This window comes from Parasteatoda tepidariorum, chromosome 10 (genome assembly GCF_043381705.1).
Source record: "Parasteatoda tepidariorum isolate YZ-2023 chromosome 10, CAS_Ptep_4.0, whole genome shotgun sequence".
NCBI lineage: Eukaryota > Metazoa > Arthropoda > Arachnida > Araneae > Theridiidae > Parasteatoda > Parasteatoda tepidariorum.
Window position 1 is genome coordinate 83,725,106 of NC_092213.1, and position 26,952 is coordinate 83,752,057.

General features: G+C 30.7%; 2 protein-coding genes across 3 annotated transcripts in view; one reads left to right on the forward strand and one right to left on the reverse strand.

Moving 5' to 3' along the window:
• The window catches only part of LOC107442640 (eukaryotic translation initiation factor 3 subunit m), a gene marked incomplete in the record, with an annotated part of 13,942 nt that extends 9,904 nt beyond the window's left edge, over positions 1 to 4,038 (forward strand). The window contains 2 exon segments of the mRNA XM_043049664.2: positions 929 to 1,012; positions 3,816 to 4,038. Of these exon segments, the coding sequence (XP_042905598.2) occupies positions 929 to 1,012; positions 3,816 to 4,023 (292 nt within the window).
• A 14,090-nt stretch (positions 4,039 to 18,128) lies between these two features.
• LOC107442641 (tumor protein p53-inducible protein 11) overlaps positions 18,129 to 26,952 on the reverse strand; it is a 40,066-nt gene continuing 31,242 nt past the window's right edge. For both annotated transcript variants that reach the window (XM_016056263.3, XM_016056262.4), the window contains one exon: positions 18,129 to 20,367. In XM_016056263.3, coding sequence (XP_015911749.1) covers positions 20,138 to 20,367 — 230 coding nt within the window. In that variant the 3' untranslated portion in view covers positions 18,129 to 20,137. The remainder of the gene's footprint in view (positions 20,368 to 26,952) is intronic.

Genomic DNA, 26,952 nt, shown 5'->3' on the forward strand with positions numbered 1-26,952 from the left:
TTTTTTTGTGTTATTTGCATTTTCTTAAACTCTCATTATTTAATTACTGAATTTCTCTTTTAATTATTGAAATCTGTAGACCTTTCATTGTAACTGAATAGTTATATATTTTGAGATGAAATTTGAGCTCAAAATAAAATGGGTATTTTCCCTTTTGAATTACTGAAACTAAATAGATATTTCTTTTTAGAAAGTTAACACCATTATATTTTAAAAAATAAGAAAGTTAAAATTTACTTTGTAAAATTCTGGAACAGATACTATTCATTGGCATAAATGATAAATGCAATATATATGAAAACAACAGAGTCCATAAAACAATTTTGTGGACTCTTATAATCAATCATATGCAGGTTTTTTAAAATCCTAGCAATAGTGAATGTATGTATAATTGTAGTACTCCTAGTATGCTATTAATGGTTTTATGGATCCTGAAAATTATCTTTATATTGTTATCAAACTGATTAATAATCATTTTAGCTGAGATAAACTGAGTGAAAAAAATAATTTTAGCTGAGACAAACTGAGCCAAAAAGAGATTTTAACTGAGACGAAATGCAATTTCTGGTGAGACAATTTGATATTTTGCGAGTAGCATCCCTGCCCTTTAGAAACGATAAATCTATATTTTTACCATGTTTTTGTGTTGATTTTTTAATATAATTTTTGATTTTTCACAAATTATGTTTAAATTTTCACAAAATAGGTACCTCTCAGAAAAACCTAGACAGACCCTTGTTTATACTTATTTGAATTGAAGTTAAAATTTATTCTCCTTTTTTAATATATATATGTTTGTATTAAGTGCATTCTTCAGTGAAAGCAGTTATTAACAAAATAACTAATGATTTAAGAAGAGTTGAGTATAGTATTTAAATAAAAATTAGTGATGAAAGAAAATATTTAATTAGTGTGTTTATTTTTGTAGTGAGTTGGCTGCCAAAGTAATGATTGAATTGCTTGGAACTTACACTGAAGACAATGCTTCTCAAGCTAGAGATGATGCTCATAAGTAAGCTATGTATATTCTTAAGTTTGTAGTGGTATGATAAAAATTCTCTTGGTTTTTGTACATTTATGAAAATTCCATTAATTGAGTAAGTTTATTTAAAAAAAATCTCTATTGGAATAGAATTTATTGCTTGCTTGAATATTTAAACATAATTGCTTGCTTGAATATTTAACTAATTTATTTTTTAAATTACTTGTTTATTACTATTAAAAATGAATTAGCATTTCTAGTTCATTTAATGTTCATCATAAACGGAAAATATTGCAGACCATTCATATAGTTGAGTGATAAAGTTTTTGTATTCTGATGACAATAAAATTCCCTACATGTAAAATATTTAGTATAACAACAGTTATCATGAGATTTATATTATTTCCTACAATCTACTGGATTTTTTTCCTATCCTCTATTGGCAGCTATGAATAGTTATAACACTATTTAAGTTGATTGTGAGTTAGGTATTATTTTAGATTTATATTTAGTTCTTAGACATGGTGTGTAGCATTTTTAAAAAGTGCTTATTTTCGATTTTAGTTTTTTAGAAGCCCTTAAAGGTGCTTTTTTTCATTGGTTATTTTTAAAAAGTGCTTAATTTTCCCTTTTCGAAAATTAGATTTTTCCTTTGCATTGTCTATTTTTTCCTTGTATTATACAAAAACCTGGTTTTCACATTGTTCAATTCAACTTTTTCACTATCCATTCAAACACAATGCATTTTGGTGTGTCGTCGGACAGTAGCGTATGAAAGTGCCAATCATATTACATGTTTGATGAACTACTTGTGATTCCGCATGTGTGTATACTGAGCTGAGTGCAGAGAGATTGTTGCACTCTCATGTGCAACTCTGCTACATTTTTCAAGATAATCTCAATTTCAGGCTTCATTCCCCCCCCCCCTCTAATATCGAACCAAAAAATCTCTCGGTCTTTTTCTGGTGGCTAATGCAATTGAAGTAAGCCAGGATAGCTCCTTTGTAATACTAATATTTTATTGAACATATTTACATTATATACAAGTTGGTTTGAATTACAAGAAACATCATCACAGCAGGTGATGGGAGAAATACTGGGAGGCTGCCATATTCGTGCTGGTATTTATATAATTCTAAGAATATGATGACGTCAGAACTCTTAATTCAGTTCACTTCAAAAAAAGTAAAAACACGATTGATTAGAGATAAACAGATAATGAAATGAAATAAACTTGCTTTTACGATGAGCGGCGAACCCATCACCACACAATCAAGAAAAGAGGTTTTTTTTTTTTTTCAGTAACTAGTTATTTTATCCAGATCATGTAGTCTTTGAAAATTATTTTGCATTTTGTTAAAGTATATAGTGCTTAAAAATATTTTTTGAGAGCTTAAAAGGTGCTTATTCTTTGTTGAAAGATTTGGCTATCAACCCTGTAAAAGCAACCTTATATGAGATTCATGATGTCATCAATTTTTACAATTTAAAAATGACATTTTTATTGTAGTGCTGTGTTGCACAACCTGTGACCCACAAATGGTCAATGTGAAAAAATACTTAATTTCTCTACATAAATTAAAAAGCGTTGTCTCATATTGTAGTTGGACCTTTTTTGTAGACTTTTAGGGAATTAAAAAAAAGCATATCACACAACCAATCGGGCACTTGCATGTAACCGACCATTAAATTCAATCAACAGCGTTTTTGATATTTTATGCTGCAGTTTGTGACTACATCTCAACTTTACTCAATTCTTTTCCATTCTTTGTTTACTTGCGATACTCAGATACCTTCTTCATTTTTAATTATTAATTTAATTTTTTGTTCAAGTTATTTGTTTCTTTTATCATCTTAGTTATTATTTTTTGTTTTGTTATCAATAAGGAAAATTAATAACTCTCAAAAATAAAAAGTGTCGCTGGACTGCCATTGCCTATTTGTGTCTCAAAGGTGCAATTGTCATGATAGTTAGAAATGTATGCATAACAGATGGTTTGTGTAATGGCACAAGACTAATTGCGAAAAGAAAAAATTACTAAATCGGTTCTATTTTGTACCATCATGACAAACAATAAAGCTGTGAATACGGCACAAGGATAACATTAAACACTAATTATATCTTATGCACTTTGATTGTATCTTATGACAAATTTTGTATTTTCTGAGTTTGAAAATTGAAAAGTAGTTAGTTTAATTTAGGGATGCACAACTTTTTTGAGTGAAGGGCCACTTGCACAGCAGGTTGACTAATAAAGGGCTGCACACATATTTAGTCTTGTTGGTGGCAAATAAGATTATAAACTTAGTAACATATTTTCCAAAAATTAAATATTGTAATATTTTTCATTATTAAAATTCGTTCAATAAAAAAAAAAAAAAAAATTTTTTTTTTTAACCTTTTTATTAATAATTGATGTGTATATATATATATATAAGGAAAAGAGATACTATAAACTTGAACAAAAAAAAAAAACTGCATGCATATTTATTTTATTGAGTAATATAAATTTGAACTAAATATTTTAATTAAAGAAAATTTATAGGGTTTTAGCAAAAACCAAAAATTAAAACTGAACTATCATAGTACATATTAAGATTCAATATTTTGTGAAAAGAAATTCAAAAGATTAATTTTTTTTTTTTTTCGAAAAAAAAAGTTCTATATGTTGTGTTTCGAAGCTCTCGCTGGCCGCACATCAACAGTTGGTGGGCCGCATGTGGCCCGAAGGCCGCAGATTGTGCACCTCTAGTTTAATTAGTTTGTAATTTATTAAATTATTCAAAATTGTTAATTCATGAGATAAGTTAAAGAGCCTTTGTTTCAATATAGGTGTATTGTGACCTCCCTTGGTGATCCCAATACATTTTTAATGGACCACCTACTGGCCCTGAAACCTGTGCGTTTCCTGGAAGGTGAATTAATTCATGATTTGCTCACCATATTTGTGTCAGAAAAACTTTCATCCTACCTGACTTTTTATTCTGTCAACAAAGATTTTGTGAACTCTTTAGGTAAGAATTTTCTTTGTTCAAATTGATTAATGGAAATTATGACATGGTTTTTTTTGTCATCTTAATACAATTACAAAAACAATAATAAATGCCTTTTTCTATGTGGATTGTAATTTATGTTGTTATAATGTTTATAATATTATTTCCTACAGTGAAAATGCTTTAAGGGGATTTTAAGCAGAGTTTGCTGAATTAATTCAGGATTTAAAGTGACTTGCTTGTTTTTAAGATCCAAATGAAATGTTTTCTTTTTTTTGTAAAATATGATTTAAAAATTTATATATTATTATAAAATTAGATATTTTAAGTTTTCTGTTTGTTTCCATAGTTATAAAGTTATTTTAACTAATTAAGTTGAGTTATTCTCTCTAAAAATATTTGTAAACCCTAATACAATACAAGTAAGATTTAAAGAAACATTATTTGTTTCCGCATATAAAATTTTTAAAAATAATGAAATAGTGTACAGATTTAGATTATTTGAAATTTATTATTTGAAGGCAATGATTTACTATCATAATATTTATAAAATTCGACTAGTTATAGCAGGGTGTGTAGTGTTTTTAAAAAGTGCTTAAACATGCTTATTTTTGATTTTTGTTTTTTAAAAGTCCTTTAAGTTACTTTTTAGGATGGGTGTTTTTAAAGAGTGCTTAGTTTAATTTGCTTGAATTCTTTTAAATTTTCATGATATTCATATCGAACTTTTTCCATTAGTTACTAAAACAATCAACAAAGTTAAGAGAATTTTTGTAAGCATTTTTCCTGCTCAATTGCAGTATAAAAGCACAACTTCAAATGCTCGATTTTTAACAAACTTTTAAAATGATAATTTTGTTATTAATTAAAAATTGCTTACATTTTTTTAGAGTTATGGCAAAAAAATGTAAAACAACTAAATTAGTTTTTGTTTTTATAAAAAAGACCATATCTCCATTAATATTTAAGCTAGGTTTACGAAATTTTATGCAATTATTGCATAAACTAATTTAAGTGTGTGTGACAAGTTACAAGTGTTATGCTATATTTTCTGACTTTGGTTGTCTGAAAAGCACTTTTTTCTTTTGCTTGTAATTTATTGCCAGTTCACCAAATCTCTGAAAATTTTTAACTTCTTATAACCTAAACACCTTTAAAGTTATTAAATAATTCTATCAGTGTTTCTTAAGAAATTTTTAAAAAAAATGTCAAAAACTTAGTGTCTTATCAATTTTTATGGGGTAATGTATATATAAAAAAAACTTAAAACAATAGGAAAAAAGTACTTAGAAATATTTTTTCAGTGCTAAAAGGTGCTTATTTTTTTTGTTAAAAAATTTGGCTACGCGCCCTGTATATGAAAGACCATATTGAGACCATAAAAGATACATTTTCAAAGTATCATTTTAAAAAAATTCTGATTTTAAGTGTGTTGATTATGTTCCCCCTTCACTTGTGATTGTAATGAATATTATATTGCTGATAACTATTATATGACTCGGACGGCTTGAGGCAATTTTAAACCTCACAAAGGTCTCCCTGTTTTATTCAAATGTTCTTAATAGTTAAATTTTTTTATATACTTTCATAGCTACCAACTCTTGGATTTTTCCAGTTTCTCTTTGTCTACTGGTTTAACTAAAATTCTCTTGGTTTTTGTACATTTTAGAAAACTCCCAAAAATTGTTTCCTAAAAAAATTCCTATTGAAATAGAATTTTTGTTCAGATTATTGTTTGCTTGCTTGAATATTTAATTAAGTATTACTAATACATAATGAAGCGAACCTCATCAATCAGTTCAAAACTTTATTACTCTAAAATGTTCAATTTATTTTTATTCATCTTTTAACTATCTCTGATGAATTAAATGCCTTTTAATATTCAAAATTATGAATATGCATAATACATAACATTTGAAGCTTGCTTAATGTCAATTATAATTGGGTTGCGATTTGGATAATATTACGATTTTTCTAGTTTAATGCCTATGTGTAAAATATTTAGTACATTCTGCAACAATTATCATGAAATTTATATTATTTCGTAAAATTAATTGAATTTTTTTCCTATCCTTGTTGGCAGCTATGAAGTTTAAAATGTAGAAGGTGTAAAAAATGAAATTTTTACAGTTCCAGTGAAAAATGGGGGAATTTTTTTTTTTTTGTCTAACCATAAATAAACAAAGTTTTCCATAAGAACAAAAGAAGGCAGGTGCTGACTCTCAGAAAAAGGCACTTTGAGTTTTGAAATGGCACTCACCAGCACCTTAAATGCAATAACTTATAATGTTTTACTTAACTTATAGTGTGATTAACTTATTATGTAGTAACTTAATTTGAATCTCAAAAATTTTTTTAATTATCCTCTTAAACCATTATATGTGTATATTTCGAAAAATAGTTATGTTTCATTATTAAAACGAGAGGAAAATTTGTAGTTTATAAAAATAAAGACAATCTCTGTGCAAAGTTTTTCAATAAAAAGCATAAACTGAAAAAAAAAATAATAATAATGATTAACAACCTGAAAGCCTTTTTCTATAATTTGAACTGAAAATTATGAAAAAATGAACATTTGCAGGGCTTTTTTTTTTAAAAAAAAAAAAATTACTTACACCCCTCCCCGAAAAAAGAGATATTTATAAAAATTTTCACATGTAGATAATAATCTGAACAAAGTAAATATTTGTAATAGTAATCAGGATTTAACCTAAAAGCACATTTAATTTTACCAGTGTGTAATTATTATTTTATCAGAGAATTAATTTTTAAGTAACTGAAAAAACATAGTTTTTTAAAAAATTTTATTCAGAATTGTTTCTACTCCAAAAACCTGCAAAATTCTTCTTTTTTTTCTTTTTTTTTTTAAACTAGATTTACATATAACGTAATTAACAATTCTAAAATTGCAAAAATTTGATGTGTTAATTTGGGATCCATCCACAAATTATACCAAATTATCAAAGAAGTACATTATATTTTCTAATCAATTCATTACAAAATTTTTAGTATTCTTGAATGAAGTATTAAAAAAAATTTTATATCATGAAATTTTATAAAGAAGAATTGGGGATCGTATACTTATTTATTTATTTATTTTTTTTCAGTTGACAAAATCAAGTCTTTGTATTGAAAACCAGTTAAAAAGTTGGATTTGAAATTAATAAAACACTTGGGTTGAAAATATTAAATATTTGGTTTAAATATTTTTTTTATCAAATTATACTTTTTTAAACAGAATATTAAATCTTCAGGTTCTTGTAGTAAAAAAAGATTGCAATTGAGAGTAAAAAAAAGAATTTATTTTTTTAATTGACTAGCAGAAGAGTCATATAATTTTTAAAAAAGAGTAAGCTACTGAATATACAGTATTCTGTCATTGTCTCGAACTTCGATATCTCTAAAACCTTGTTATTTCAGAAAAATATTTCCTTCTTTGGCATTATATATTTACCTAATGTTAGTATAAATTTCAGTGTCAAAGAGCTTCTTCTCAAAATCTTGTTATTTGAACCTTAAATTTTTTTTCGAATTAGAAATTAAATTTTATCCAAAAAATCACAGTGTGAGTTTATTGTAAACCGATTCTTTTCTATTTAATGCATAATTATTTTTCTCATACTTTTAAAAATAAAATACTTGTATTTTGACTTATAGTCGACTATCATTACATACATATTAAATAATAGTTATTCTTATTTTTAATGAATCTACTTTCTAGAGTAATATTTTAGAATTTATTTTTCTACTTTTTAGAACACATTTAGTTCTGAACTTGTTATCTCGATGTCTCGAAATTTTTTAGCGTCCCTTCAAATTTGAGATATCCAGAGTATACTGTATTTGNTTTTTTTTTTTTTTTTTTTTTTTTTTTTTTTTTTTTTTTTTTTTTTTTTTTTTTTTTTGCTTATATTTTATATCTTGCTTATATAATTTCATTTTTATTTGCTTATATTTATAATATCCTCCAGAGGTGATTGTGCTCCCGAAAAAATACGGATTACCGGATTTTTCCCTTACTGTGCTCTGGAAATCTTAGGTCCAGACGTTTTAAGAAATCATCGATCACATTTATGCATAAAAATTCTTGAATATTTTATTTAAAAATATTAGAACTAGGCCATGGCACAGAATAGATCAAGATGGCAAAAACTTATTGGGACGGTCTTGGCCTGTCACAGTCTGTAGTGCCCAAGAAGAAGAATTAGAATTTATACTTGGCATCTTTCATTTGTAAATATTTTTTCTGGTAGAATAATAAATGTGATGAGAGATAAAAATAAACTTATACATAATCATTTATTTAAATTATGCCGTATATAATTTATTTAAAATTCAATGTTTTGAAAATATCAATGATTTAAATTTATAAAGACATTATGTGTCTTTAATGATTTTACTCAAGAAATTTTCCGGATTTTTGCTTACTCACCCCTGATCCTACTCCCCCCCCCCCAAAAAAAAAAGAGATACTCTTATATAATCCTAACAAAGTAAATATTTGTAATAGTAATCAGAATTAAACCTATAAGCACAGATAATTTTACCAGTGTGTAATTATTATTTAAACAGTGAATAAATCTTTTATAAAATGGAACCTGAACCAAACGGCAGTGTTAAGGGAAAATTTTGCAAAGAGGGCAGATTTATTGGGATCAAAGGGCAAGCAGGGCAGACTGCTCTTAGGGACAACACTGATAAATTTTTAATCCATGTAGTTCATAGATTCAAAGAAGATAAAAATGAAGTAGCTTGCCAATTTGAAGTTTGGAGGCGACTGTAGCAACTTTTTTTTATTTATATGAAAACACTAAAAAAGCAACTATTTTCAGGAAAAGGGGACTTTTCATTTTTTAGCATTAATTGGGTTGCATAATAACCTATGGCCTGTGGGAGCTGCTGAATAAGAGAAAACAAATTCTTTTACTATCATTTATGTCTAAAATGCGAAAAATTTAATTTTCCATCATATTTAATCAAAAGTATTTTATTTCCCCCCCTCTGATTTCTAATTGTTTTTTCCTTCTATCAACATAAGCTTTCATTTTTTGCTGTTTTCAACTTTTATCTAGGTAGACATTTTCTGTAGTATAAATTTTTTTTCTCATTTGTATAAAACTTTTTTTTATATAGATCATGGTATTTGACAATTAAGTCATTCAATGAAATTTTAGTCGTATTTTTGATAAATTTTTGTCCTTAGTTAGGCAACTATTTTCATGCCGCTAAAAGCAACTATTTTGTTTATTTTTTTCTGTGGCAACACTGTCAATTGCAAAATAAATAAATGACAATACCTCATACTCTCAATTCATGAAAACTCAAACATTATTAAGTGTCCAAAATCTATTAAAGCAATTTATTTTTTTTTATCTGAGATTCTTCGATACTTTTATAAAATAATCATGTATTATTAAATTGTATCATGTATTAGATAAAAAGCTGAATTATATTTTTATTTGTAGTTTTACGTACAAAATTAGTCCGGGCAAAGATGGATGAACTTCAGCAGCGTGTTCTCGTCAGCTCTACAATGCACAGAACTTTTGGCAAACCCCAGTGGCAACAGTTGAGGGAGATTTTAATCCGATGGCAGAATGACCTCAGTTTAGTTCAGTCTCAGATGCATACAGTTGTGAGAGCTGCTTATGACAACTCAACCAATGTACAAGCTTAGAAATTTATAAATAAATATTCTCTCTCTTATGTCTTTTCATTTTATATGTTAAGACATGGTACTTAGCGTTTTTAAAAAGTGCTTAAATGCGCTTATTTTCGATTTACGTTTTTTAAAAACCCTTAAAGGTGCTTTTTTCATTGGGTGTTTTTAAGAAGTGCTTAATTTTCCATTTTCGAAAATATATTTTTTCTTTACCATGTCAATTTTCGTCACGTATTACGCAAAAGCGTGCTTTTCTCATTGTTCTGTTCAACATTATCATTCAACCAAAAGCTGCTTACCACGGGCTACAGTAGGCCCATAGCATATGATAGCGCCAATCATTTTACATGTTTGATGAAATACTTGCTAGTCTGTGTGTGTGTGTACTGAGCTGGGATCGGTGAGATTATTGCACTCTCGTGTGCAACTCTTCTCAGGGGTCTGTCTAGGCCAAATTTACTACCGTTTAACTCTACCTTCACAAATTGAACTTTAGGAAAAACGGTAGTTTAAAAAAAAAAATTTCTTAAAATTTTATTTTTTTATCTCATAAGAATTTCTATTAGAATCCATATTTTTGAGTTTATTTTTTAATTTTCACAAAATAGGTAACCTCTCAGAAAAACCTTGACATTACCCTGCTACTGCATTTTGCAAGATATTCTCAATTTCAGGCTTCATTTTCCACCCTCTGAAATCAAACTGAAAAATCTCTCAATCTTTTTATGGTAGCTAATATAATCAAGAACAGACTTCAAGAAGGAAATATCAATAACTAATTATTTTATCATGATCATGTGAAGAGTCATGATTATCATGATCGTGAAAATTATTTTGCCTTTTATTAATGTATATAGTAGTGCTTAAATTTTTTTTTTTTTGAGTGCTTAAAAGGTGCTTATTTTTTGTTGAAACATTCGGCTATGCACCCTGTTTTTTTCTTTACCATGTCTATTTTTGCCACATATTATGTAAAAGCGTGCTTTTTACATTGTTTTATTCAACATTTTCACAGTTCATTCAACCACAAAAAAGTACTTAAAAGGTGCTTATTTTTTGTTGAAAGTTTTGGCTACATTGCCTGTAAAAGTATGTTGAGATATTCAAGCTTCCTCAAAAGTGATTCCTCTGTCTTAGAATTTGAATTTTGTGATTTTTCAATAATATGTATAGTTTGTCTATGTTAAGAACTCTCCCCACCACAAAGTCTGAAGCCGCCTGATGCTATGGAAACAAGAATAGCTCATTTCAGGGAGGGTAGCTTCTCTTCACTCTAGGTCCCACACAACAGACCGAAGAAAAGGTTCCCTTCGACCTCAGCTAACACCTGTCTTAAACAATTACCCCACACCCCTACTTGAAATAGTTATACCATAGTCACCCCCTCTCCAGACGAATGGCTAGGGGAGTTCCTACTTTAGACAAACTATATTTTAGTGTGAGTTAGTCATTATTTTAGATAGAATGGCAAGTGTGGGTGAGATCAGTCGTGGGAACTGAAATCAGGCCTGAGAAAAAAATTCAGGAGACTAACTTTCACCAATTGATATCTCTTTTTCACTTGTTTTTTAAATTAAAATGTCCTTTTCTTCCTGAATAAATTATGAAATATTTTCAGTTAAAAAATAAAATATTACATTTTAATAAAGACATTGTTTTTCTTCATAATTATTGCGAAATGATCAAGTAATGATGTCCCACTGATTTGAAAAAAAAATGGGATTGATTCTTCTATTACACAAGTATTCAAAAACATTATAAAGTTACGCAAAAAATTAAGGCGATGCTTCAGTGCTTGCTTGCTTACACAAAATTCGTTCTATTGCTGTGTCTATATTTGCTTCAGTTTTGGTTTTACCCCCAATGTTTGGAAATGCTAATCAAAATAAAATTGAGTTTTTTTTTTTTTTTTTTAAGAAAAAGAAATTTTTTTTAAAAAAAGATAAGACAAAAAGTAAATAAAGATACATAGCATTTTTAAAAAGTGCTTATTTTGGATTTAAAATTTTTAAAAGCCCTTAAAGGTGATTTTTTTATTCGGAGTTTGTAAAAAGTGCTTAATATTCGATATTATAGAAAGAGATTGTTTTCTTTGCCCTGTCGATTGTCGTCAGAAATTACAAAAAAAGCAAGATTTTCACAATTTTCCCAAAAATATTAATCAGAAATTAGTTATTTTATCATGATTATGTCAAGTTTTTGCATTTTGTTTATTTTATGTTTATAAATGAAGAACTTTAAACAATAAAAAAATAATTTTTATTACTGCACATATCAATTTCTATTGGAAAGTGCTTAAAAATATTTTTTGAGTGCTTAAAAGGTGCTTATTTTTTGTTTAAAAATCTAGCTACGCACCCTGGAATAGCTTCATGAAAAAATGTGGGGTTTATTATTCAGTGCTTGGTGTAAAAAGACGTATAGAGTTAGCTGTTTTTATCTCCATTGCTGTAAAAAATAAATAAAAAAAATTTTTAGAATAATAATCAACAGTGCCATTATTGTGGAAAGGTACATTTTCGAGCTCAGTGTGCTATAAATTTCTAAAAATTCTGGTAAATAACGTTAGATTGTGTTAATTGGTTTAAAAAATTTATTCAGTCTTGAAGTTTTTTTAGTGTGGCACTCATGCATGTGTCCTTCCATGTGTTGTTTTGAAGGTGGTGTTGTATATATATATCCATCCATTCCCCACCAATCATGAGATAATTCTGCAGTCACTGTTTCAATCCTTTTGATGTGCAGAGATGATTGAGATCCGGAAATCCAAGAACCAGAAGTTTCAATAAAATCATCGATCACATTTATGTATGGAAATTCTTGTATATTTTATTCAAAAATATTAGAACTATAATTTATGCTCGGCATCTCTTTCATTCGTAAATATTTCTTCTGGTAGAATAGTAAATGTGATTAGAGATAAAAATAAACTTATACATAATTATTTATTTAAATTATGTTGCATGTAATTTATTTAGAATTTCATGTTTTGAAAATATCAATGATTTAAATTTATAAAGGCATAAATTTTTTGAAATGCGTTATTAATTATATTACTCGAGAAAGTTGAGTTGAAAGATTTTGAGTTGGGCTCACAATCACCCCTGAATGTGCCGTATCTCCCCAGGTTCGCTATCAATTTTCTAAATCATTCTATTTATTGGGTGTATTTTTGTACTTTTAGAATGTTTCATTATATTCATATATGCATTGATATTTCACATGTTCCCTGTAGACTTATTATTATAACACATTGTAAAAGGGTTAAAACCTTGCTATTAAATCCCATCAATCAAAGTAAAATAGCAAAAAGGGGATATAAAGTTTGTCACATTTTATTTGAACAGCAGACAAGTAGATACATTTGTTCTTGTAAACAACATTAAATTTCTTTTTTTTTTCTTCGCAGTAAAATTTTAATAACAAACATGCTGCTCTTTTGATAACCTCTGTCAAAATTAAAAAGTTTACTTTCACCTTATTTTTTGCTTGAGGAAGGGTGCAGCAATTTGAAACGCTTACAAGTTTTTATTTATTTATTTGCTTGCATAAATCAGATACTTAAAACTATTTCTGCAATAATTTTGTTTATACCTTTTCTGTTTTGTATATATCTTTTTTGCCATTTAAATGACAGAATTGTAATTTATCGATTAATTAGAGCAACATAGTTATTGATGCATTCACAAATTATGTTGTGCACGCGCAGCATTCAATGCCATGATCTGCTCTAAACAGTAACATGGCCAATGACAATTGTAAATTATCAATTAATTATCGATAATTAGAGCAACATAATTATTCATGCATTCACAAATTATGTTGTCCACTCTCAGCATTCAATGCCATGATCTGCTCTAAACAGTAACATGGCAAATGACAGAATTGTAAATTATCGATAATTAGAGCAACATTGATGCATTCACAAATAATGTTGTCCACTCTCAGCATTCAATGGCATAATCTGCTCTAAACAGTAACATGACAGAAAGATATAATTAAAGCAAGAGTGTCAAATTTATACAGCAACTGCTGTCAGTGGCGGATCCAACGGGGGGGGGGCTCATGACCCCCCCCCAAATTGAAAAAGTAATAATAATAATTTTTTTAATAGTTTACAAAAGAAATAAAATATTTTAAAAATTATTTAAGGGAGCATATACACCTAGGTAGGTCGGAAAACTCGATTTTTTTTTCCTCCATCTAATTCTGTTCTTCACTTTCAAGAGTCCCTGGACTCCCCACTCCATTCCTGGACTTAAAAAGGGCCACAACCGCTTTGACTGATACTATTACTATTTTCGAGGATGAAACAAAAAAGGGCCGATACTGTTTTTCAACAAATGTTTTCTGAAGCTCGAGATGTTGCTGAACAATTAAATGTAGAGCTGTGACCAAAACGTTTAGTTTCTCGACAAACACAAAGAAATAATAATCAGCCAAACCAGACCCCCAGAAGAATATTTTCGGAAGGCTATTTATATTCCTTTATTAGATAATATTTTAACAGATTTAAAGGACAGACTTCCCCAGATGTGATGAAACTTTCGAATCTACGAGTTTTTTTACCTCGTCAAACTGTTACAGAAGAAGATCTTATAGCCGTTCGTGAAACTGCCGAGTTTTATAAGAATCTCTTAAATGCTTCTGTAAAAGTTGTCGAAACAGAATTTCGTCACAAAATGGCAGCGTGAACGATCTTTCCAAGATTATTAATGCCTGTGACATCGATTTGTACCCATCAATCAATATGTTGTTGAGAATTTGAATAACTCTGCCAGTTAGTGCAGCAACAGCAGAACGTTCCTTTTCAACTCTTCGACTTCTCGAAACTTGGCTTTAGAGAAGTGCTTCCCAAACTTATGACTTTTGTGTACACTTTCTAAATTTTTCGTAACGCTGTGTAACACTAATAAAAAAATGAATGTATTTTTTACTATAAAAAAATTGCATGTAAGTTAAAAATCTCAACTGGCTGTTGACACCTTTAATTATTAACTGTTAACTCAGCAAAAAATAGCCAATAGAAAAATACGTAATCGTAAATTTTCATGACTAGCTTTGTTTTTAAATAAAATTTTTTGAAATTTTCGTTTGTTGCGCGATATTTTGCATAAGAACGCGTACCACTCTTTGGGAAACACTGACTTAGAGCAACTCAAAATCAAGAATGATTAAATGGACTAGCATTATTAAACATTCATCGAGAAATTGATTTGTATGTTGAAAAAATCATTGACAGATTTGCCAAAGTTTCTAAAAAACGCATTACTTTTATTATTTAAATATTTTGAATACTTGAATTATTTATGTACTTATTGTTCATTATGAAAAAAATAAATGAGAAGACTAGCATTAAAAACCCCAGTTTTTTTTCTTTCAAAAAAAATATTAAAAATTTTTTTTCTTCTTTTTATAAAAAAAGCTGATTGGGGGGGGAGGGGTTAGAGTCTATCACCCTCCCCCTCCCCCCGAGGAAAAATTTCTGAATCCGCCCCTGACTGCTGTATTTTTTGTTACAACTGAAATTCGTATTATGCTACAAAATGGTTTTGATTTTTACACTGTTATAAGCCCTTTCAGGTGTCAAAAAACTCCTTAACATTTTGCTTATGGCTCTTACGACAGGTGAACCAATATGACAGGTTTCATATGCTAAAAGCTTTAAGCAAAGGTTTAGTATTAAGGTCGAATGCCCTACCAAGTAAAATGACACTGTAAATAAAAACAGGATATCTGCGCAAATGGAAAATCATTTAAAGTCATGAATTTCGGTATTGAACAAAATTTGTCATGAAATGTCAAGATTTCAACTATTTTTTTAAAAAAAATCATGGAAAGTCATGGATTTAAGTCGCTGAAAAATTAAATTTTTAAAATGGAATCCCCCCCCCCATATTTCATGGTGTTCCGAATATCTGAATTTGTAACGAAATCCCCCACTCACAGTCATATTTTACTAAAATATAAAATGTTTTTAACCAGTAAAAATTATGGTGTTCTTTCAGAAATGAAAGACAATACATCACTCCTAGAGTGAATTATCTTTTAAACATCTGTGATTTCAGAATTTTTTTTATTATTTTTATTTTATCAATTTAAAATTCTAGCCGAAGCAAGCCAGTCATCGACGAATTTTTTTTATTCCGAAATGAGAACAGAAAAATCAGGAGTATTCCTTTCCGATGAAAAAGAAAAGTATTTTTAGAATATAATTTTGCAGAAAAAAAATTATTTTTTTTTTTTGCTTTTGTATTTTTCTTTTTCAGATATTTTATTGCTTCAACTCTTTCTTTGCTCTGTTTTTTTTTTTTTTTTTTTTTTTTAAAGTTTAAAATCTATAAATATGAAGATGCAGAGTATAACAGTTTTGGTTATGCCCATCATGTCAATAAATGTTATTATGATGCTTTTTTTAATTTATTGCTGTGTTTTTGTTGGAGAAAATAGTAACTTAGTTAAGTCATGAAAAATTCTTGGAATTAGTCATGGAAAGTCATGAATTTCAAAATCTAAACTGTGGCAGATACCCTGTAAAAATTATTATCTAAATAAAATACATTTCATATACAATTAAAACAATGTAAAAATAGAAAGGCTTGTTATCTAATGTGCTCAGTAAAAAAGCAAATATTGATTTATTTAGAGGTTTCTATAAATAAAATAACACTCTGGTGTCCAACTTGGTGATATATTCTAAGGGGCAATCCTCAAAATATAGTCTAGCCCACGAATTGTATAAAAATAGTGAATTGAAATGTCAAAATGTTAATATATATAAAGATTTTAACATTTTCATATATCTTTTCTTAATACTGAATCTGTACTAAGCTTTGATTTAGCAGGGTTGCGATCCACGGGAAAACCTGGAAAATACTGGAAATTTAAAAATCGCCTAAAATAACAGGGAAAATGCAGATAATTTTGTTTCTTATTTTTGTCTTTTAAAAAATGGTGACCACTCAAAGCAGGACATTTAAATATGTTCGGCCGTTCCTTTTTTTTTTCTCTTAAGTTTTTCCAGCAATTATAACTAATAAATATAGCTGACACAAGAGCACAGTAATTGTGTTTCCTCTTGATATATTGTGTATAATATATTTACAGGGAATTTTTTTTCCTTCCAGATATAAATGGCAACCCTGTTTAGATGCAACAATATTTTCCTTTGTATTATGTAACAATTTTAATACCGTTATAATCGTTCTAAAAGATACGTGTATTCAATTTTTAACGAAGGATTAGTGATGCAACCGATGTCAATCAATCGATTTTTTTTTTGGATAGATCAGCTAATACTATTTCATACTTGATTTCCTTTTTTCTTTCTCCAATTCATTGTAGTTTTTTGTTTTGTTTTGTTTTTTTGACAATTTTAATTTTTAGTATGATAACGAAGATGATTACGGTATTTATAGTAAATATTATGGTCAAGTTATAAAAATTAACAGTCTCTTATGAATTTCGATAACAATCTATTTAAAATAATTTATAAAATTTCGTATTATGCAACCTAATCTGCGAAAGTTTTTCTACTCTTTTTAAACAATTCTAAAAACAAGTAAACACAAAAATAATTCAAAAGAATAAATTAAAAAAAGCTAAAAAACTATTTAAAAATCACATGAAATAACAGAAAAAATGCAGATAATTTTTTCTTTCTTTTTTTTTCAAACTGGGAAAATACAGGAAATTTTGTTTCTTATTTTCGCCTTCCAAAAAATGGTGACCACTCAAAGCGTAATCTATGGGATATTTAACGATGATATTTCAGCTATACTAAACTATTTCATTTACTATAGCATTATTTAAGTATGTTCCTTTTTTCCTCTAAGTTTTTCCCTCAATTATAACTAGTATAGTTAGCTCAATATAGCTGACACAAGAGCACAGCTATTGTGTTTTCTCTTAATATATTGTGTATAATATATACAGGAAAAACATAGGGAATTTTTTTTCCAGATTTGAGTGGTAACCCTGATTGGTCAAATAGGCTCAATGCAATATGTTGACCAGTTATCCATTGCATCCCAGTTATCCATTTCCTGTTAAAACCGAAAAAAAAATGTGTTTTTAATTCTTGCTCTTCGTGTATAATATGTTATCTAAAGTAAAATCAGAATAGATAAAGCATTCGTATGCAACTAATTAAACAAATTTTTGTTAAGTATAGTCATTAGCAATATGCAGTGTAATCAGTTTTGTTTTCTAATTTCAATGTAATTTGATGAGAGAAAAAACTCGTCCATGGGTTCCTACGGGTCAGGGAGAACAGGGAAAAACCTGGAATTGTCAGGGAATTTTATTTTAACTCCAAAAATCAGGGAAATTGCAATTTTTTTTACAAAAACCTGGAATATTCCTATATTATACCGGGAAAATAACCAGTCTTAAAATTGTCAGTAACAGTAATCAGTTATTGATTCGAGTTAAATAATTCTAACATCCATTACAATTATTTGTTGTAAAAATTTCACATTTTAGTCAAACTGAAAAGTTTCCATCCTCTTTTTATAATACTTTTTTTTTTACACAGAAAATCTAATATTTCACATAACAAATAAAAGAATTAAAGTTTTCTGATGAAAATAGGGTCTCAATTATTATTGAAATTTACCTGGAAAATTCGAGGATTCTTTTTTCTTCTGAAATTTATTGGAAACCCTGAGTTATTTTTATTGTTACCATTACTTAAATTGTCTCTCTAAAAAATTTAGCCAGAAAAAAAACATTTTCTGAATACAACTATCCAAATGAATTTTTTTTCATACTCAATATTTGTTGTTCCAATATATAAAAACTTCATCACGCTTAAAATAGCACATTTTAATTTAAAAAATTTTGTTCGACAAATTCATTAATAATTTATTATGGAACAGTATAATGATTTTTTTTTATGAAATCGTACCTAGGGTACTACTTTAAAATGGGTCTTTTCATTTGATGATTTACTCTTTTTTTTTTCTTTCTTTCTTTCTTTATACTTTGATTGAAGTTAAAAGCAAAGCCAAAGATTGAACATTGATTCTAAGTGCTTCTCAAACTACTCAGTAAAATGTTCATGCACACACTTTTTTTTCCTCAAAGCATTATACTTTTTTAAGCAAAGAAAAATGGCTGAAATCGAAAAGCTGCTGTCATACAATTTTAAAACTGATGGTAGAGTCAGAGTTATTAAAAAGTAGAAAGATGTATCTTTTCTTTGTTCTTAAATCAAGATTCTTAAGTAGGAACATTTCGTTTTCTTCGTTTTTTGAATCAGAGTTCTGTTGTTTTTAAGTATAAAAACATGTCTAATCCTTTTTTTCAATATATATAATAATTGTTCTATAATTCTTCATTGGAAACTTGTGTCTTGTTCTTAATTCAGGGCTCTTTAAACCTAAACCTCGTTCTTGAAACAGGGTTTTTTAGTTGGACATATATGCCTCACCTTATGTCTTAAGTTAGGGTTCTTAAATATGAAAGAACTGTCTGTAAACAAAACAATATCATAATAAAATGTTAACATTGTAATATTGTTATTCAATTAATTGGAATTCCATAATGAAGGGTGGCAACCGTCCTTTTTATAGTGTAATAATTGTTCTATAATTCTTCAGTGGAAACTTGTGTCTTGTTCCTAATTCAGGGCTCTTTAATCCTTGTGTCTCTAAACCTCGTTCTTAAAATAGGGTTTTTAAGTTTGACATCTATTCCTCACCTTATTTCTTAAGTTAGGGTTCCTAAATATAAAAGAACAGTCTGTAAACAAAACAATATTATAATAAAATGTTAACATTGTAATATTGTTATCCAGTTAATTGGAATCCCATATGGAAGGGTGGCAACTGTAAAAAGAAAAAAACTTTTTTTCATATCCTTCATTCAATAAATATTTTTTCTATGATTTTCTTCTATGGTTCTCAATTTTTTCTTCTTCCAAGAATAGCTTTTACTAAAATGTATGTTCCATGTTCTGGTAGTTAAAAATTTCTGTAGTAACACTTGATTTTGCTTAAAGTCTTGATTGCAGCACATAAGAGTATTCTTTAAATAAATTTTTTGGCCATCCAGACCTGTTTAATGCACAATTATAGGCAATGAGGTGAAATATATGGTGGAATTTGGATGTCTTCACCGAAAGACTTGTCTTTAATTTCACCAACATTTTGTCGCGGCAAAGCATTTTTCCTATTTTATTTACCTTAATTTTAAGTTAGGGTTTTATACAATTATAGGCAATGCGGTGAAATATCTGGTGGAATTCGAATGCCTTCACCAGAAGACTTGTCTTTAATTTTACCTTTTCACAACAAAGCATTTTCCCAATTTTATTTACCTTAATTTCCCTAATTCTCGTCAGTTGCTCTATGAATTGGACTTCAGTTAGATTTACCTGGATTTTTGAAGTTGCTTTTTGAATTCAGCCTCAGATTACAAAATAATGTGTGGTCAATCAAACAGAGTTATGAAGTTTGAGGAGCACAAACTACATTGTTTTAAGAGAGCAAAGATGTTTATTCATTTTTCTTCTGTTCCGGTTGTTGTCTTGTTAGGGGTTGCTGATCTTCCGGGGTGGGCTGACGATCTCTGAGGTCTTTGTTTGAAAGAGACCTGCGCAGACCGGCTCGACTGGAACCCATGGCCCAGAAAAAGTATGCACAACCCAACAGAAGAAATGGTGACAGATACATATTAAGATTCTTCTCATCATCCCATCTGTTTTGGTAGAGGCATCTGATGAAATCTAAAAGGGGAAGAAAAAAAAACCCATTAAACTTTTGAAAGAAATAACATTGTACATGGAAATATAATTCCTATTTTTTTCATACAGGTGCACTTTCTCAATCTCCACTGATGAGTGTTAACTACGCTGGCAGATGCAAATGCTTTTGCAAAGTCAAGACTATTCATCCCCTTAACAATCAATGCGCACGCTCAAATAACTAATCTTGGGATCGACAGGAAGACAGCCACCACTCTCATCAGACTAAGAACAAAACATCATAAAGACATGAAAATCTCTGCAGATGGGACTAGAAAATATCAAAACTGTGGCAACTGTCTTAATGTGGAACTCACACCATATCATGTTTGTAACTGCCCTGCAGTCGCTGCAGGCCTTCACCTTTTAAACTACCCTACAGAAGAAGATTTATATTCATTTAATGCCATAGAGATAGTAAAGACTATTCAAGCACACCATGAGATATGATTCAATAGAGGATATGACACCAACCAAACTGATGAGTGCGTTTTTATCTCCCCTTCTTTTTTAAGAATTCGTTTTTTTTACTTGCTCAACCAGGTATGTGCTGTGAGTTGCTATGGGTATAGTTTGTCTAAGCTAAGAACTCCTTCAGCCGCAAAGTCTGAGGCCGTTTGGTGCTATGGTGTATTTTAGAGAGGGTAGCTTTACTCTAGAACTAACACAATAGACCGAAGAAATAGATTCACTTTCTCGCGCTGACCCGAGTCGAAGCCACTCCAAAACAGTGACCCCGCACCCCTAATTGAAATATTCATATCTCGTTACCATAGCGACCGGCACAGGTTCAGACGAATCTCTGGGGAAGCTCTTATTTTAGACAAACTATAATTAACTGAATGTAAACAATAACAAACTTCCTAAAACAGGTACTTCCGCTTATGGTATGCGTACGAGTCGATGTGCGAGTGTAATAATATTGAATGGCGTGATTTTCCAGACTTAGGCGTAATAATCAATCGGAAGTAGTAACCAGAATGACTTACGATGAATTTTAACCCCTAGCGCATTCCGTGCTGAACTTTACATGGTCAACCATCCATAACAAGTTTTTCCTCACCTCTGTTGACCATATCTGGTTTGGGAAAATGACCTATAGTGCAGCTTTGAGGAGAACTCCTCCAGACTAAAAGTCTGGGGCTGTCTGCTGCTATGGTAACAAGCGAGAGCACATTTCTAATGGGAATGCAATGGAATAAGGAAGATGTCGATTGGTTTAACTGAAGCTGACCCATGCCAAGATCACGACAAAACTATTTATCTCACATCCCTATTCGAAGTGACTGTTTCTCGTAACCATGGTACCCGCCTCGACGCGAGACTGATGTCTGGAGAAGTTCTCCTGAAAGCCGCACTATATCTTTTCATTTAGCTTAGTATTGTCATGACAAGTGCCTGTTTTTCTTTTGTGTCGAAAGGAGTAAATGTTTACAAGCGTCATTTTTAGCAGGAAATAAGAAGTTAATATTATCTAATTATTCATTTATCTTAAATATTCATAATAAATGGGAAAGAAAAGTAAGATTGATAGGGAAAATTGAGCTTTGGGAAGGGGATTATTTAATTGTAAAAAAATAATGAACTGTTCCCATGTTAAGCTTACTGGCTGCGGTCAGCAAGCGGGTGGGTGACCACTTTGATCAGCCTGCGTAGAGACCGAGGGTATGCTGTAACGGTTTTCATTAAAATGTTCTACAGTAAAGTGCTCGACTTCGCGCGCAGGTTGTCGGGCTACCAAAGGAGGGGAGCTATCCCCTTTGCAGAGGATCAAAATTGCGATGGCTTGTCTTTGGATCATCCTCAGGGATGTTTCCCAGACCATCTCCAATAGCCCATTGTGCAGTTCTAGTGCGATATACATAGAGTAACTACCATGTTTAGTTAGTGATATGTTAGTTATGTTATATACACCGAAGAGCCATTACATTATGATCACCCTCCATCAATAACAATGGGCTCGCCCAGGTTTTCATGGTTTCTCGTCCAGGAACAATGTTTTCATGGGGCACATTAGGACCCATAATCCTCATAGAACAATCACTGACGTCTGTAAGCTACTTGAACATAGTTGCAGACCAGGTTCACCCATTCATGGCAACAGTTTTTCCTGCGGGGGATGGTGTTTACCAACAGGATAATGCACCATGTCATAAGGGTCGAATCGTCATGGATTGGTTCGAGGAACATTCCAGTGACTTTCAAGTCATGTCTTGGCCCCCAAATTCACCTGACCTTAATCCAATAGAGCATTTGTGGTCCTACTTGGAAAACCAAATTCGTACTACCACGCTACCCCCTCGCAATGTGAGGGAATTGCAGGACCAGTTGGTGAGCGCTTGGTACCAGATACCTCAGACTACCTATCAGCACCATGTGGAATCAATGCCACGGCGGGTGCTAGCAGTTTTGAGGGCTAAAGGTGGTCTTACATGTTATTAGCAAGGTGGTCATAATGTAATAGCTCTTCGGTGTATATTAGATATGTTAGTTATACAAATGATATCAGCGCCTAAACAATGTAATATGAAAAGACATTGTAGAATGTTGCATGAAAAAAGGTGGAGGAGAATCCTAAAATATTTTAATCGCTGATTTAAAGAAAAAATCGAATTTTCCCATGGTCAGTCATCTGCCTGATTGCTTCAGATGCAGTTTCTCTGACGCTTGCTAAAACAAAGAAACCATTTACTGATTGCAGTTTAGTAAAAAAATGCGCTTTGAATGGCTTTTGATGAGGAAAGATTGTTTCTTTCTCAGAGGCTCTGCTATGAGAGAGCAGGTAAGAAAGTCGCGAATTAATTTAGTTCAAAAAAGCGCATATTTTTCGCTTTGAAGTATATTTACCAGGCAAGTATATTCCCACTTCTTACCTGAAACATATAGTTTGTCTAGGGTAAGAACTCCCCCCCCACCACAAAGTTTGAGGCCGTCTGCTGCTATGGAAACAAGAATAGCCCATTTCAGGAAGGGTAGCTTCTCTTCACTCTAGAGCTAATACAATAGACCGAAGTAAAAAATTCCCTTTCTCTCGCTGACCAAAACCTCTCCTAAAGAATGACCCCACACCCCTACTTGAAATAGTTATATCTCGTTACCATAGTCACCTCCACGGGTCCAGACGAATGGGTAGGGGAGTTCTTACTTTGGACAAACTATACTATGGTTTGTGGGAAGAAAAGTAAGATTTTCCGCAACCATGGTGACAGGAAGGGGAAAATTGTAGAGAGTGGGAAAATCCTAAGAGTATGGCAGGTGAAATTCTCGTTATAAGCAAACACACAGTGTTAAAATAGCAATAATTATATTTAAAAAAAAATAAGTACACATATTTACGTCTTTCATTTTAAACAATTACAATTTTGATTTAAAATAAATTAAAATGCATATATAGAGCAGAGAGTTCTGTCTAAGAATTGTAAACTGAATTATTTAGCTGTGTACTTTATGAAAGATAAATTTCTACAACACAATTTTTTAAACTACACTTTTTCTTATCACATTGACTGTATATCAGGTGAATCGTGCAATTTTATCTATGGTCTATATTGGCTGAGTAACGGCTATAAAATATCGGTACAATCGGACAATTTTAGATAGAGTCTATGTTGGCTATAAAAGAAGACATCGGTTGTGTTCTGACACTTCTATATCGAGCCAACATAGACTGAATAACGGCTATAAAATATCGGGTGAACTTAACAAATCTGTAGAGGGCCGATATTGGATAAATAAGGGCAATAAAATATCGGGTGAATTTAACATTTTTATTTTTTTATAACCGTCGTTGAACAGTCAACCAAATTTTACGAGTTTACGACCACTAATGTTCTACTCCGTAGTCCTGTCATTTTGAACCCAATCCAGAAGACAAGGGACCTAGATCGAGTATCGGGAGAAATTTGACTTTCTGATGGAACTGACCCGCATTTGCGTTACATGGAGAGGAAGACAACGAGAATCCCCCACGGTTAGCCTGATGGCAAGGGGACTCTAACCCATGATCCGTCTACCATTGAGGATATTTCACGTCAGCACTGTGGTCGGTGCAAGCCGGATGCGGAATTCGTATCGACTGGGATTCGAACCCGGTTCGCCTCATTGGAAGGCGAACACTCTATCCCCTGAGCCATCGCGGCTCTAACAAATTTTATATAGGGTAAACATCTGCTGAATAGTCGTTATAAAATATCCGGTGAATCGAACATTTCTTTATCGGTTTAATATTGGCCAAATAATGGCCCTTTAAAATCTTATTGAGCCAAGATTGGTGAATATTGGCCCGATGAGTTTCCAAGTTGTTTTGCTGCTAGGGTAGCTTGATAAAAAATAAGGTGTTATATTTGTAGGAAGTAAACAATATGTTTGTTTTTCACTTTTCTGTTCCATTGCATCACTCTTTGAAACCAATTAAATTTGTTTATTAGTAAAATCTACTCTTTTTATTTATTTGTTAATTTTTCATTGAATGTTTACAAATTCGTTGAAAGGAATTTTATGTTCAATCAGGGGTGTTTTTAAATCTGAACAGTAGCCATGCAACCAATTTTTGGATTGTCCCGTCGACCTGCCAACGCTCGCCAAATCCTTTGGCGCTAGTTTTGACAAAATAATTATTGTAAACACAATAAATTTATCAAAATCATAATAATAATCATATATATATATTATTATATCAATCATTTCCACGGCCAAAAATCATTGATAGCTTTTAAAGCGCAAACAAACAAGTCCTTGTGCTCTTCTTAGAAGAAATAATTCCTATCTCTTGAAAATATGCCTCTGCACTCTCTTCGGTGCTAAGCAAATCTCAAATTCGAATCATTTTGCAGCAGAGCGGGAAAAAAGCAGTATATAAAAAAGTACAAGACAAAAAGTACAAAAGTATAAAAGTACAAGCTAAAGAAAACTAATTCGGTTAGTCAAGGTCGCATGATGTTGATTAGATACGTCACGATTATAGGCGCAGACGCTACCTTTTGGTGATAATATCGGGTTTGGCGAAAATGGTCGGCGGAATAATCCCAAGGTGTCTCATTCCTCTTTGGGATTATCCCGTCGACCTGCCAACTCTCGCCAAATCCTTCGGGGCTAGTTTTTAGGTTTGGCGAAAATAGACGACGAGATAGTCTCAAAGTGCCCAATTTTTCACTATTTTTTTAAAACTATATTCTTAGAAGGGAAAGCTGTAAAAAGATTTTGATGCCTGGTTTAACAATTAATGATAAAACAATTTAATCATCTTGATTATTTCAAATTAATAAAAACAAAATTACACATTATAACGTTCTTAAGTAAGATGTGTGGAACTTGTTGTCTGTGACCATTTATGCAGAGGGGGTACGATTGTTCTTGTTTTCCAGAGGCGCCATCTATGGTCAAGAGTACGCCTTCTGCCACACCCGTTAATTGAACGGACACATTCATACATCCATTCATTCACAGATCGTAATTTTGATCTGAATCAGAGAACGATCCATCTCCAAGCCAGTACCCCCAGAGGTATTGATTTGTTATGGGAACATGGAGGACTTCGCGACTTGACAGATTTAACGTGCATCAGTCCCTATTTACTACACGGGGAGTCTTCGGCCAGCGGGGTTCGAACCCACGAACTTTTGGACATAGGCCCAGCGCCCTACGAACCTGGCTATCCCGGCTGTGTGGAAATTGTGAATGATAATTATATTAAAGAACCCATCGAAATAGAATAATCTCTTTCCTTGAATATTTTAGTTAAGATATAATATTTTGCCTCTAGATAACAATATGTCATTTGTTAAGGAATCACGAAATGTTTGCCTGTATAGGATTATAAAATCTTTGCTAAGTAAGTTCTAGCACTAAAATGAATAAAGTGATGTATTAATAATATTTTTTTTATATAATCATTATTTTAGGGTGAAGTTGGTTTCTTGTTTATTTATATCCACAGTTTTAAAATATATAAATTTAGAATGAATGAAATGGAACAATCGGGATTGATATGATGTTTTTAGAAAAAGAAGCAAATGCTAAAAGTTCATAAAACACTTGCAATTCCAAAAATTAATTATAATAATAATAATTAATGAACAAAAATTTCTTTGCAACCATAGATAGTAGGGGAGAGTGGGGTCAATTGTAACAGGGTACGATTGTAACAGAGCAAAAATTTCGAGTGTCTGGTTCCAGATTTGGTTCCTAGGTGGCACACAAGGTGTATTTAATAAATCTACATGTACACCCCTGATGGCAACCATTGTTATATACTTTTGAAAGAGTTACATTACAAAAGATATTTTCACGCTACGTAATTACTTTTTTTGGCATTAGAATATTATATTGCAACAAAGTAATTTTGTTTAAACAAATAAAGAATATTAACCGAATATGTAAGTGGACACCTTGATTAACATTTAAAGAAAAAAAGATTAGTTTTGTTAATTAACTAGCACTGTTTTTAACAAATGAAGCTGAAATGGCGTCTTGGGGACGATTGTAACAATAAGTAAAGGGACGATTGTAACAGCTGAAAATAAATAATCTTATGTTTACAAACCATTACTTAACTCTTTAAGAACCACC